Consider the following 14579-nt stretch of genomic DNA (forward strand, 5'->3'; position numbering starts at 1 on the left):
TCTGGTGCTCATCTCCCTGCTTCCTCACCAGATTCTAATGTTTCCGCGCCCCTAACGGGCATAGTACCCTTTCCCCCAGACCAAGGGAAACTGATGTAGTTGAGGGCATGGGGTGACATTGCACTGGGAATTGCAGAGGGTCTTGCAAGCGTGAACTTCGCCCTGGCAGTTTTTACGGTGGGTGGTGAGGGGCTATCGCCCCAGTGGCCTCAGCAGGTGGAAGGGCAGGAGCGGTTTGGCCTGTGGCTCAGGCAGCCCCGCGCACCGCGGCGCCAGCAGCGAGAGCCTCTGACCTCGGAGCTGTCTCCACCTGCCGTAAAACATTCACTCGTCTGCTCGCTCTGCCCTTACCTCCTCCATCGGGGGCGGTGACCTAGCCACCCCCTGCCTGGAAGGGCGCTGGTTGGGGACGACGGCGGGAGGCTGCGCGGCCCCGGCCCCGGGAGGAGCAGAAGGGCAGGAGGACACCGCCCCCGCCGCCTCCGGGGCGCACTGCAGCGGGGCGCGATCCGCGGTCCCAGGCTGGCGGCGGCGCGCGGGAGCCCGAGAGGAGCCATGGCCCCAGGCTGCGCGCGCCTCTGGGTCCTGGTGCTGCTGGGCGCCAGCTGCACGGGCTGGGGGAGCTGGGGGAGCTGGGGGAGCTGGGGGGCCGAAGCGGCGCGGCTCAGGCAGTTCTACGTGGCTGCTCAGGGCATCAGCTGGAACTACCGCCCTGAGCCCCCCGACCCCAGGTGAGGCAGGTCCCGCGTCCGAGGGAGCTTTTGGGGAGCTTTCCCTTTGCAATTCCATGGCTTAAAAAGGGGGGGAGGGGGTTCCATATTGCTCATTTAAAACTCTATATTACTCATTTTAAAACAAAACTGCTATTCTTATTTCTAATAATACAGTGTGTTAGATAGGAAGTTTTGTTGTCTAGATGCTGTTTGAAGGGTTTGTTAATACAGTTTTGTTGGTGTGATTGATTGTTAGTTCATTGATTGATTCTAAAGCACCAGGCACCAGCCCCTCATTAGCCCTTCCTGCAAAGTCCCATTCCAGATTTTAGTAGCCTAGTATTTTTTTTATAGAACTTCCAGTTACATATTATTTATTTCATTCTCCACATAGCTTCATCTTCTAAAACTAAGGATGTATGCATTGTCTTTTATTTAAGCAGATTGTTCAATAACAATTGCCAAATTGCCATAATTTTGTTGTATTCTTACAAATGACGTTCAAACCACCATCAGTCCATAAACATGCAACATTTTTGTTCTTTTACCTTTTCTTCTGCTTCATGTGACTCTTCATTTCTTTCACATTCTTAGTCCATGGGACATAGTCTACCCTGGCTAGTTTGGAAAGGCCACTATTAACAGACATATGTAACTAAAAGGTGGCTTAAATAATAAAACTCTTATTTTTGAACTGAAAACTATTTTTCCTAATTGAAAGGATAAAAATAAGACTTCCCAGAAATTAGATAAATTATAGGACTTACTCACTATTTCCAGTTGGTTATATTTATATTTTTTCATTGGTAAACCTCTCAGTATGACTCATTTTTTTAAACTTAATATCACAGTTTAAATGATTGTGAAAGACCAGTTCCTCTTTTATGATTACAAAACCAAAGCAATCAGCCAGAAATAATGTAATATGTTAAGAGTCTTGTAGTGTATAACATTAAGCGCCTTAAAGAATTGCTTTGTAACTGGGTTACTTTGAGGAGAAATCCTTTTTTAAAAAAAATCATTTTAAATATTGCCTTTCGAGTTGATGATCTCGATCACACCCACACCCTTAGAGAACTGCCAAAACCCCAAAGAAAATCACAGGCTTTCCAACATTAATCTCTTTTGCTCATGGGCAGACATTAACCTGCTTGTTGTCTTTGCTGGAGTACTCTGTGCTTATGCTTGGGAGTTTGTTCTTCTGTAGTTAACTCTAAAAATAACAAGCAGAATTCTGGAAGCAGAACCACGTAGGGCAAAAGCCTAACTCACGTGGGGAGTCCAGAGGGAACCATGACTGGTTATCTGATCCCCTCACCCTGTGGTCGAGTTTCCAGAATTCTCATACTTCCAGTGTCAATTATTGAGCCAAAACCATAAAATGATAACCTAGGCCAACTGTCAATATTTTTGAACCTCAAATCTCTGGTACTTTCTTGTGAAAAAATCTAACCTGTAAATCTAACTGCTTAAACTAAGAACTGGTGATCGAGTGTCCTGCATCTACAGCAGAATGATACTCACTATAAGGAGATCAACATATACCGCGCCATTCTTTGTCAAAGTCTACTTTAGCACAAAACAAAGATCCTTCCCCTTACTTCATCCAATATTAGCAGGAGAATGCCTTTCAGAGGTGGGACATATCTATCATTCTTATCCCAAGTCTGACATAAACGTTTTTGAAAACTTTTCTAAGGAAACTTATTGAGTCACTTATATGTATGTAGTAACAGATATTGAAAATTAAAACATATGTTTTTTTTCTCTCTAGGGTTCTAGGTTTCTACTCTACCTGCTTCCCTTTCTGTGCTTACCTTTCTTCCCTTTCTTGCCTTTCTTACATGAGTTTACCATGAACACAATGGTTTCACCTCTTTGTGACTTGACTGTGCCATTTATCCCTTGTTTCTCCTCTGGACAAGTGACTTGCATTTTCCAAGACTTGCCTTTTTCATTTGTTTGTTTATTTCCAGTATGAATCCCCAGGGCTTTAACTCCATTGGCCCTCTCCAACTTCCCAATTAGAAATAGAGTCCACCAAATCAGTGGTTCTTTATAATGTTCCCCAATAATTCAAATCTGTATGTGGTTCATCAGGTAAAAAAATAGACCATGTATTTATTCATAAAGGATTTGGTTATATTTTTAGTCATTTACGATCTAAGCCTAAAGTTTGGGTTCACATAATAATCTTGGGTTCTTTTTTAGAAAATAGATTCTGAGTAACAGGATTAGTGGACAGACTAAATTTGGGAAAGACTGATTATCACAACAGAATATTCTTGAAGAGATCAATAATCATTTTTAAGCCCACCTATTATGCATATTTGTAAAACCCTGGTTTCTGAAATACAATTAAAATACCATTATTCCTACTACCTATCTGAGGATACTAGAAATCCATTCATTTTGTGATGTAAGATGTAGATGTCATATACGACTTTCGAATTAATTTCTGTACTTTATTTCTAGCTCAAATACTTCCTTTAAGAAAATTGTCTACAGAGAGTATGAACCATATTTTCAGAAAGAAAAACCACGATCCAAAATTTCAGGTAAGCCTGAAGTACATTATTTAATTTTAAAGATAAATCTCTATGATAATTTGATATTCTTGGGTATCTGAAATAACTGTTTAGCGACATTTTTTAGTAATGTGTGCTTTTGTTGTCTTTAACCAATATGGACTGCATAATTTGTGGGGCCCAGTGAAAAATGAAACTGTGACAAATCATGAAAGACTCTTAACTCTGTGAAACAAACTGAGGGTTGCTGGAGGGGAGGTGGGTGGGAGGATGGGGTAACTGGGTGATGGGCATTGGGGAGGGTACATGATATGATAAGCACTGGTGTTATATGTTGGCAAATAGAATTTAAATTAAAGAAAAATGAAAATGTGTGGCCTTAGATTCATATTTTTGAGAATTTCAAAATAGTATCAGCAAAAAATTACACCAGGGGGTCGGTCTGGCCCATGAGGTAACATGCCCATGAAGCTGGCTATTTTTAACACTGATCAAAAATCTAAACAAAACATTTGTTTGAATTTTATTCGTTGACCAAACCAACTATTGTTGAGCACCTGCTATGGGCTGGGCATTGAAGAAGGCACTATGGATGCCACAATGGACAAGGTAGAGACGTATCCTGCCTTCCTGGAGCTTATGGTATAGTTTACTGAATGTAGATGAACCCTAACAAATGATCTATTGCTTCTATCCAGCTCTCTGGATTCATTCCAAGGAACCATATATGGCTGGCTCTTTTGCATCTGTTTTTCCCATCTCTTCTCCTGTTTTATTTAGTGTGAGGTATACAACAGCTTCATTTTCAAAGAAAATGATCAACACATCATTTTCAAAGAAAAATATCTCCCTTTTCTTCATCTCTTTTTTTATTTGAGAGAAAGACAAAGTATGAGTGAGGGGAGGGGCAGAGGAAAAGGGCAAAGCAGACTCCCCACTGAGTGTGAAGCTGTCCAGAGCCTTGAGCCCAGAGCCTGATGTGGAGCTCCATCCCAGGACCCTGACATCATGACCTGAGCCCAAGTCAGATGCTTAAGAGACTGAGCAACCCAGAACTCTTTTCCTCATCTCTTCTTTAATCAAGAATGTAGGTTGAATGGACTTTCGGGTTCTTAAATATGGTACCATATTTCACAGTAATGATAGAGGCCATGAAGAGAGAACTTCCTCCATTGGGTCCCCTGATCGGTAATCACTCATCCTTCCATACTAACCAAGTGAAGACTGGTCAACACACCCAGATTCATCCTTCTACCTTTCTGTGCAAACTGTTCCATCCTGCCTCCTCTGATCTCCCTTTATCTTCAGTCTTTGGCTGGAGCCTTCTCTTCAGTTAAAACTCAACAACTATGTTCAAATCAACCCCCGTGTAGAAGAAAATCTCCCTTTGACATCATCTGCCTTTCCTCTGTCTTGCCTTTCTTATATGAGCAGCCCACTCTGTTCTCTGTAGTATTGTTTCCTCTCCATATATTCCCTCTCTAATCCTCGCTAATAGAAATCCACTAAACTCACTCTCAAAAGAGGGCACCCATGACCCTGAGATGCCAGAACCACTGGTTTGTTTCCAGTTCTTTTCCCACTTGACATTACTAAGACATTTAGTGATCCCTCTTCTTGAAACTCTCTTTACCCACTTTCCCCAGGGCCACCTCCCTTGGTGAATGGAAGTGAATGGGGAAAATGGAAGCAGGGGTAACTTATAGGTAACTCTTTTCTGAAACTTGGCTCCACATGTGAGGAGAGACAGGGTGGTTCTGGAAGGGAATGAGGGGCTTAAGAATACTTTGCCTAAGATATCTGACAGAAAAGGGGAGGCTAATGACATGTGAGGAAGAATAACTGCTAAAACCAGACTCAGAAGAAATAAGAAGTGATATGATTCAGAGTTTGGGCTGAATTAGCTTGAGGTAGAAGGGATACTTCACAGGAGCCAAAAAGGCAACAGACAGTAAAGTTACTACTAAAATAGAGTTTGTGGTTGTGGGCAGAAAGTTGAAGGATCTCCTGTCCTCTGAAACAGAGTCTCTTCATTTTCATAGCTCCAGCTCCAAGCTTACTATGTACAACAGATACTTAACTATTTCATTAAATTAAATTGTAGGTGGGTAAAGGGAAAATGAACTGGGAAGCATATTCATTAGGCCTGGGAAATAGAGGAATTGGGCAGGTGTTGGAGAGCCTTACCTTTTGTGGCTTTGACCAAGCTACTGAATTTCAATGTCTGGGCTGTGTTAGGCACTGTGCTGAGTACCCTAAGCGCTGGAAAGGCCAGTGCCAGGCTGGAGACTATTTTCTGAACAGGAAGGAATTGTTCATAGTTTTTAGAGAGGAGAGCCACTGTAATCAAAATCCTTTGAGGGCAGCCCGGGTGGCTCAGCAGTTTATCGCCACCTTCAGCCCAGGGCATGATCCTGGAGACCTGGGATGGAGTCCCACGTTAGGCTCCCTGCATGAGCCTGCTTCTCCCTCTGCCTCTCTCTCTCTCTCTCTCTCTCTCTCTCTCTCTCTTTTTGTGTGTGTCTCTCATGAATAAATAAATAAAATCTTTAAAAAAATCCTTTGAGACGATTACCTTTTATAGAAATTTCCGGCTTTAGTCTCATTAATTAGAAGTAGACCTTGGTCATAAATTTATGTTTAAGCCCTGTGCCCTTAAAAATCACCTGTCAACCCCTGTGTATCTCATAACACATTTGTTTTATGTGAACTCTGAGGCATTTTAATACCATTTTTAAGCAGCTTCCTCCTGAACTCCCAAAGTTACTTAACTATGAATCCCTGAAAGGCAAGGGTAGTATTTTATTCATCTTTGTATCCCTACAGTAGCTGAAACAGTGAGTCAAATCTGGGGTAAAGCCTAAGAAGCTCCAGGTTTAAACACTGCCATTGACTCTGTGACTTGCTCCATTCCCCAGCCTGGTTCTAGGTCATTGGCACCTTTCCCCTATTTCTTGCTCCCCCACTGGATTGTGTGATTCTAGCTGAACCCCAAACAAGTCATGTGACACTTCTGCAGTATAAGCCCAGAAGTCACTGTAACTAAGAGTAGGGGTGAACTTATAGGACTAGGGGTCTGAATGTGTCTGTCTGGGGAGGTTTGCACACATGTGGACAGGTGGAGGAGCTGGGCTTATTTTAAGAATCCTGTCTGGGGCTTTAAAATGACTAGTGTTGACTTTCTGAATTTCCTCAAGGAAGGTTATGAAATGTTTGCCCCTGAGGGGTTTTAAAATAGCTACAACAATGGGCTGCCCTGTTTTCTGTAATGTGTTATTCACCTGAACACAGGAGATTGGATTAGCTGACTTCATGTTGTCCTTTTCAACTCCAAAACTGCATGAAATTGGGTACACACTGTGCTACCTTCCTGGGGCCTCAAGATAGGCAACTCCTTCCCTGGCTGCAGTGCCTGGCACAGAGGAGGGGTGGGGAGGGTCCCAGGCCATCTGGCTGATAGAGGCTGATGAAGCTCAGGCAACATTCAGGCATGTGTTTGCCCACATGTGGAAGGTAATTGGTTTGCATTTATGAAAACATGCCTTTGTTTTGCCTTAATTCCAAAGGAACAGAAAGGAGAGGTAAATAAATGCTTCAAACCATTCATTGCAGCAAGAGGTCTTATTAGGTTAAATAACTTAGGAGACTTATCCTGGGCACTGGGCATTTGTAGCCATGTGATGCCAACAAACAAATCACCTGAGCAAGGCCACCATGGCAACAAAATGCAGTGCACACAGTGACAACAGAGTCAGCACTCTTTTGGGCTCTCAGGCATCCCCACTGGGAATAGCCAGCAGGGGCTTCCATTAGGAGGTAGAACTAAGGGTAACAGCCAGAAGAGAGAGGTCAGCTAGTGGAGTTAGATGTGGCCAGGAGTCAAAAATGGTGTAGAAATTGGAACCATTTCAGGAAAGGGGGTGGTTCTGAACTTGCTCTGTGCAAGATGGTAGAGAAAGCTTTGGTTCAAGAGTCCAGAGACCGGAGTCCTAACCCCAGCAATGCCATGCAGTGATTGACTGACCTTGAACAAGCCACCCTCCCTGCCTCCACATCCCAGGTTTTGTAACTATCTCTAAAATGAGAATTGAACACTGTGACCTCCCCAGTGCTGTGCAGAGCTAACACAAAAACAAACAAAAGCTTCAGGCACAAGATCAGTATAAACTCTAGGACTGGGAGTTCAGGGAAAGGAAAAAAACTGCAGGTAGAAGATAGGAATAGGGAAAGAGGGCTTCTCCCCCAACGCTTGGAGGGCCCTTGATTACATTGTCCCCCAACCCTGGATAATAATCTAGGAAACTCTCCCATCCAACATCCTTACCTTAGTCGTCACATCTGCAGAGCCCCTTTGGCCATGCCAGGTAGTGTATTCACAGATCCCAGGAGTTATGATGTGGACATTCTGGGGGGGCATTATTCTGCCTCTGATATCCACCAAACAAAACTCTCCTGCAGTGTCATCATTTCAGAGAACGGTACCCTCCTGCACCCAGCCCCCCAGCCAGAACATCACCAGCCATCCATGGCAACTTGGTCTCCCTCACCCTCCACCCGTATCCCATTCATCAAATCCTGACAGTTTGATCTCCTAGTAGATCTCTAGTATGTTCTTGTCACTTCCATTACTATAACCTTACATTAAGTCACCACCATTGCCCCCTGGAGCCTTTTATCTGTTCTCTCAGTATCCACTCTGAGCTCTCCCCAGCTTATTCTCCACCAATGCAGCCAGAGATTTTAAAACCCAAATCCATGTCTCACCTCTGCTAAAAACTCTTTAATGGCTTCCAGATACTCTTAGAGGCAAAACTCTAAAAGGTCTAGAACGCCCTACATGATGGGGCCTCTGATCATGCCTTCAGCCTCACTTTCTGCCTATCTTATCTGTTAAACTTTACCTTCACTGTGGCCATCTGTCAGTTTTCTTAATATGCCAAGTTTTATAGTGCCACAGGCCCTTTGTACAAGCTAATCCCAATCTCTGAAATGGCCCTGGTATGCACTTTGCCCACATATCAGTGGTAGCTCCTACCATATATTTATCCCCAACTAGTGAGTGCTCTTTGAGGACAGGAACAATGTCTTATTTATCCATGTGGCCCCAGGATTTAGCACAATACCTGTCCTGTAGTAAGTGAAACTTCATTCTTGATTTCTGCACCTCTAAACTGCTGTCCCAGTGTATTCCACATTGAAGTAACTGATAACATTGTTTACCCCATTGCTCAGATTAAAAAACCTCAGGGTCATCCTTGATTTCCCTCACTCACATGTCACGTACAACCCATCAGCAAATCCAGCTGACTCTACCTTCAAAATGTCAAGAATTCAACCTCTTCTCACCACTTACTTCACTGCTGCGCATGCTGGCTTGTCTGTACCACCTGCTCCCGTTTCCACTCCCATCACTACACAGACTGTTTTCTACACAGCAGCTAGGATTTACCTTTTTTTCAGAATGAGCTTTTAAAACACATCAGACCGTGTCTGTCTGCTATACAAAGCCCCGGTGATTTCCCCTTCACCTAGAAGAAAATTGAAAGTCCTCACTCTGGCCCATAGAGCCTCACATGAGCCCCTCCTTCATGTCTTCTCACTCTGCCTGCATTGTTTTTCTTACTGTTTTTTGGATACATCAAGCTCACTCTTGCGTCAGGGACTGTGAACTTGCTTCAGGGCCAGAGTACCATGGGATTTTCTCCCTCACTTCATTGAGTCTCTGAAATCTCCCACATCAGGGAGTCAGCCGCCTTTCCTCAAGTCACCCCACGTAATTGAAAATAAACACCTTTCTTTTCTTGACTGAAGGCAATAATCTCCAAGAAATGACAGGGGTCAGAAGGGGGTAGACATTGGTCAGAACTCCTCCTCTCTCTTGACTTGCTTTGGGCCCAATTCAAGCATTTTTACCTTCCTGTCCTGACCTAACCACATGCAATGTAGAGATGATGAACTGGCAAAGCCTTCTAGAATGAAGACAAACAGGCCAGCCTTAGGACCAGGAGGAACGACAGCTGTCATTCATGGGATTCTCTGCATATCTCTGTGCTTAGCAGCTTCACCTATGATAGTCATGAACACAGATATATTATAAATCCTTGTTTCCATAGGACTTCTTGGGCCTACTCTATATGCTGAAGTTGGAGACATCATAAAAGTTCACTTTAAGAATAAGGCAGACAAGCCCATAAGCATCCATCCTCAAGGAATTAAATACAGCAAATTCTCAGAAGGTAAGAGTAATTTAATATTCCTCTGGCAGCGGAAAATGTATAACTCTAACACCAGTGTCAGACATTTAAAACCAGATCATTAGTGACATGTTAGAGAAATCTTTCCTTCAACAGGTAATTATGAAAATTATTGCCTTTGTAAGTTTCAGAGAGGAAAATGAACAAATTCTGGAGTCATCTAGACCTCAGGTTTTCACTGGGTTCTTGCTCTTTAACACTTGGATAGGCAAATTACCTAGTCTTTCTAAATTCCAGTATGTTCATCTGTAAAATGAGAACACTAACACATACACATTGCCAAGTGGCTTAAGGCAAGAGTGTCCACAAAATTCTCCGTGAGAAGGCAGATAGTAAGTATGATTGGCTTTGGGATCTCCATTGTAACTACTCAACTCTCTACCATTTAGCACAAATGCAGTCACAGACAATGTCTAAGTGAATGAGTATGGCTATGTCTCAGTAAAACTTTATTTACAAAAACAGGCAGCTGACTGGATGTAGCCCATAAACCACAGCTTGAAGTAGTGACATAGGACTAGCCTGACAGAGGGCTAGCCCTACAGATAAAGCACACTTAATAAGTGGTATTTTGTGGTAGTGGTGGTGGTCATCGTAGTAGAAGTATGATTAAAATTTTGGACAAAGTGAAATGGTTGAGAACATAAGCTTTGAAGGCAGAGTTAGGTTCAATTTCTAGTTGCATCACTTCTGGTTCTAGGAGCTTAACATCTCTGAGCTTTAGTCTTTTCATCTATAAAATGTGAATGGAAATAAATAAATAAAGTCATACCCACCCTATAAGGTTGCTTTGAGTATTAAAATGAGACTGTTTAGGGATCCCTGGGTGGCGCAGCGGTTTGGCGCCTGCCTTTGGCCCAGGGCGCGATCCTGGAGACCCGGGATCGAATCCCACGTTGGGCTCCCGGTGCATGGAGCCTGATTCTCCCTCTGCCTGTGTCTCTGCCTCTCTCTCTCTGTGTGTGTGACTATCATAAATAAATAAAAATTTAAAAAAAAAAATAAATAAAATGAGACTGTTTAGGTAGTGTATAAAATATGAAACCTGGAACATGGTAAGCCTTCAATAAACCACAACAATGATGATGACAACAATGGCCAAGATCACAAAGATAAAAGTGACCACATCAGCCACATGACAATAAGTACCTATTGTTGACATCATTCTTATTATTTCCATTATGCTGATGTTCAGACCACAACAAGCACAGTGGAGTTCTCTTAGGAGCTGATATAAGAAAATTGTATCCACATTGCAATAGATATTGGTATAATAACAGTTTTAAAAAACTTTGGACCTTACATGACTCACAAATCTTCTTTATCCAATATGTTCCAGCCATAATATCTTTGAAGGGGGCAATTGAGTAAGAAAGTGGTTTACAGTGCAAGTTCTGGAAGTAGACCGGTTTGTGCAAACCATGGCTTACACTTACTAGCTGTGTGACTTTTGAAAAGTTACCTGACCTCTTTGTGCCTCATGTCTCTCACCTGAAAATGAGAATAAGAATCATACCTACCCTATGTAGGTTTGTTTTCATGAAATCTTTGAATAGTATCTAGCATATAATGAACACTTGATAGATATTGGACATGAGGTAAAGTTGATTCTTCAATTGAAATGTATTCAAATTGTTACATCTCCATTATAAATTTTTAAATGTGTTCAGATAATTTCATATTTATCTGATAATTTATGGATTACAAAGTGAATTTTACATTGATTTTTTTTGTGTAGATTAGTAATCAAACTCATTCCAACTAAGGTATATATAACTGATAATAGGTCGATGAACTACCCTTCCCAGGAGTATTTGCATTAGCACTTAATCTTTGGCTTGAAGAAAAACAATGAAGGATTAACTGTGAAATTTCAGGTGTTTTAATGAGCCAATTTGGCAAGACTAAGTGAGGCAGCACGGGCAAGAGTCCTATGTTCCTAAAATCATACAATGGAATAGCAAACAACCATTTAACCTACTTATTAGGCTTCCAGATAACTACATCAAGAATTCAGCAGAGTAAGGCTAGAGGGAAGAACCTCCAAAATGTCACATCCTGGTTCTGTTTCAAATGTGGGAGGAAATAAGGTTCGTGGACTTTGTACTCCAGCTGGGCTGTTTGCACAGGGAACAACAATTGCAACATTATCCCCCCTTCCTCTACTGTGTATTTATTTGTTCTTACACTCCCCCACAGCCAGTAGTCATCTATAAGCGATTGTTTAAGATGCTCCCACCACTTCCACTGGTCACCTGATCATTGCCCCTAATCCCCTAAACCTGAGAACAGTAAATACAAATTGGTGGGGAAAATGAAATTTTATTTTGGAAATGAGATGCAAGCCCTATCTATTTAAGATAAGAGTGCCCTTCATGGTATGACAAGTCTTCTGTTCATTTTAACATGCTCTCTGCATCAAAATACAGCATCCACTTCTTGCCTGACACTCACCCTGGCCGATAGCCTTCCTCTATGGTTTAAACTATTTGGGGCAGGGTGGAAATCAATTAACCATATACTGAGCCAGCTACATGAGGATCCAGATTCCTTTTTTGCAAAGGTAGGTATCTGAGAGATGGATGGTGGGAGGTTGAGACATTATGATAGGCCTAAGGCAGGACTCAGTCCTTGCCTCTGTGGCTGCTTGATCTAACTAGTCAATGATCCAAACTTGACAGCAATCCTACTTCTCTGGTAATTAATCCTTGAACCCACCAAGGATTTGGAGACCTACTCTCATCAGCTAGAAGGAAAAGATAGCCATAGAAAGAATGCTGGCTTTAAAGCCAGAATGGCCTGGCTTTAAATTTGGGAAATATTCTTTACCACTCACCCTTAGTTTTGTATCTGTGAGATGGACGAAATTCCTCCCATTGAAGGTTATTGTGGGGATTAGTCATAATATATGTAAAGTTCTTGGAACATGGTTGGTAGACAATGTTAGTCACTGTTGTTATGGTGGTTATTTCATGGCTCTTCATGATTCGAACATTAAAATTTGTTTCCAGTAGCTTAGATTGAGGGAAGGCCTTGGCCTTGGAAAGTGCTCATCATTTTATTTGTACTTGAATGAAATAAAACTCTCTCATAGAATTTAGACACCACAATGAACTAAAATTGTGCAGAAAACCTCACTTATCCAGACACAAAGGAATGAGTCATTTTGAATCATTACATTTTCCAGATAGCTTGGGGTTTACTTGTTTAAGTGTCTAAGATATTTTTTAATCACTTCAGATATATGTTATACTTCCCCAGACTCTTTAAACAGAAGATGAGAAGTAAAACTCTAATCTCTTTCTAAGCCATTACTTCTAATCTACTGTGAGGTTTTATGAACAACCACAAATGTTAGAACTATGTGCAGTCTAAGTAAACCAATTCAAAATGAAGGTCTACGTTATTGTATATGGTACTGTCTATGGGTAAAGACCCTGAGCTTCCATTCATGTTTGTTTGTTTTTTAACATCTATTTTGGTTGCCCAGAAGCCTTGTTGCTTTTTCAAATTATTGGCTATGCTTTAGTTAGGAGATGGTTAGAAATCTGAGTTCTGGCCGGGAAAGATGCCACTCAGTGTGGAAGTCTCATGCTGGCCTTTCATCCATAAATTGGCAGCACCTGACATAAATGATAGGTTGTAGCTTGGTGTTGCCAAACCAATACCAGTTGTATCCCTCCCCAGGTGTGCCTGGGAGAAACCTCACTAGTACACAGGGTGAAGATGAGTAACCATTCAACAGACTGCACAAATCACGATTTGTAAAAATACCTACATGCCTAAAGGAAATGCTCTTCCGAGTATTTTTACATATACTCGGAAGAGTGTGTGTGTATATATATATATATATATATATATGATTTTATTTATTTATTCATGAGAGACACAGAGAGAGAGAGGCAGAGACACAGGCAGAGAGAGAAGCAAACTCCATGTAGGGAGCCCGATATGGGACTCCAAACGCAGAGGCTCAACCCCTGAGCCACCCAGGTGTCACTGTAGGAATATATTTTAAACATGGAAATAAAATAAAATATCTACAGCTATACCTAATCACTTAAATACTTTCTATCACTAAGCATTTCAATTTCAGGCCAAAATCTCAGAAACTGTAGCTCACATGCACCGAACTGTTTGTAATGATGCACCATTGAGCAAATTTTATTCTTCAATAAGATTTTGTAGCTGATTTGGTCAATTAACTTTAAAGGTTTGTTTCAGAGTGAATCTTAATATTATTCTTTCTTTATATTTTCACTTATATATGTGTGTTGCATTATGACACAAAATTAGTTTTATAATATTTAGCTGTCGACTAGCAAGCCAACTCTGAACAAAATAGAAATAAATAGATAGGGGGAGAGAAAGAGAGATAAACGCATTTTCTAAAAACACCAGAGATTGTTTTTTGCATCTAGTGTTGCCAAATTCTCTACATGAAAACTTAGTCTTTTGGGTTTTTCCAAAGCATTCTAATGCTTGACATAATGTGGGCAATGATATGTTTCACATTTTGTCTGAATATTTTGGCTTTCTACAGACACTTCTTTGAATATATGATAAGTACTCCAAACAAACTATAGTGGCTGATATAATAATTCTCATAAACCTCAAAAATGTGAACTCCCTTTCGAAAGAGACTTGCAGGGCACCTGGGTGGCTCAGTGGTTGAGTGTCTGCCTTTGGCTCAGGTTGTGATCCCAGGGTAGTGGGATAGAGTCCCACATAGGGCTCACTGCAGGAAACCTGCTTCTCCCTCTGCCTATGTCTCTGCTTCTGTCTATGTCTCTCTTGAATAAATAAATAAAATCTGAAAGAAAGAAGGAAAGAAGAAGAAAGAGAGAAAGAAAGAAAGAAAGAAAGAAAGAAAGAAAGAAAGAAAGACAGGCAGACTTGCATGCCCTGTGCAGAAGAATCTGTTTCCTTGGAAAACATCAGCATTCTACTTTGGCCATTACCTAAATTACAGCTTCTAAAAGAAGGCTCTGAGTCTTTGAATGAAAACTGAAACACTCACTAAGTTAGAGAGGAAAGGATATGTTAAAAAAAAAAAAAAGAGTAACAAGCGAGGATCTCAAGAA

General features: G+C 41.5%; 1 protein-coding gene across 1 annotated transcript in view; it reads left to right on the forward strand.

Annotated features, from left to right (window-relative positions):
• The first annotated feature begins 540 nt into the window (after positions 1–540).
• Positions 541–14579, forward strand: part of F5 (coagulation factor V) — a 69762-nt gene continuing 55723 nt past the window's right edge. The window contains 3 exon segments of the mRNA XM_055324391.1: positions 541–731; positions 3189–3271; positions 9355–9477. Of these exon segments, the coding sequence (XP_055180366.1) occupies positions 556–731; positions 3189–3271; positions 9355–9477 (382 nt within the window). The 5' untranslated portion in view covers positions 541–555.

The sequence above is a fragment of the Nyctereutes procyonoides genome, unplaced genomic scaffold (genome assembly GCF_905146905.1).
Source record: "Nyctereutes procyonoides isolate TBG_1078 unplaced genomic scaffold, NYPRO_anot_genome, whole genome shotgun sequence".
Classification (NCBI taxonomy): Eukaryota; Metazoa; Chordata; class Mammalia; order Carnivora; family Canidae; genus Nyctereutes; species Nyctereutes procyonoides.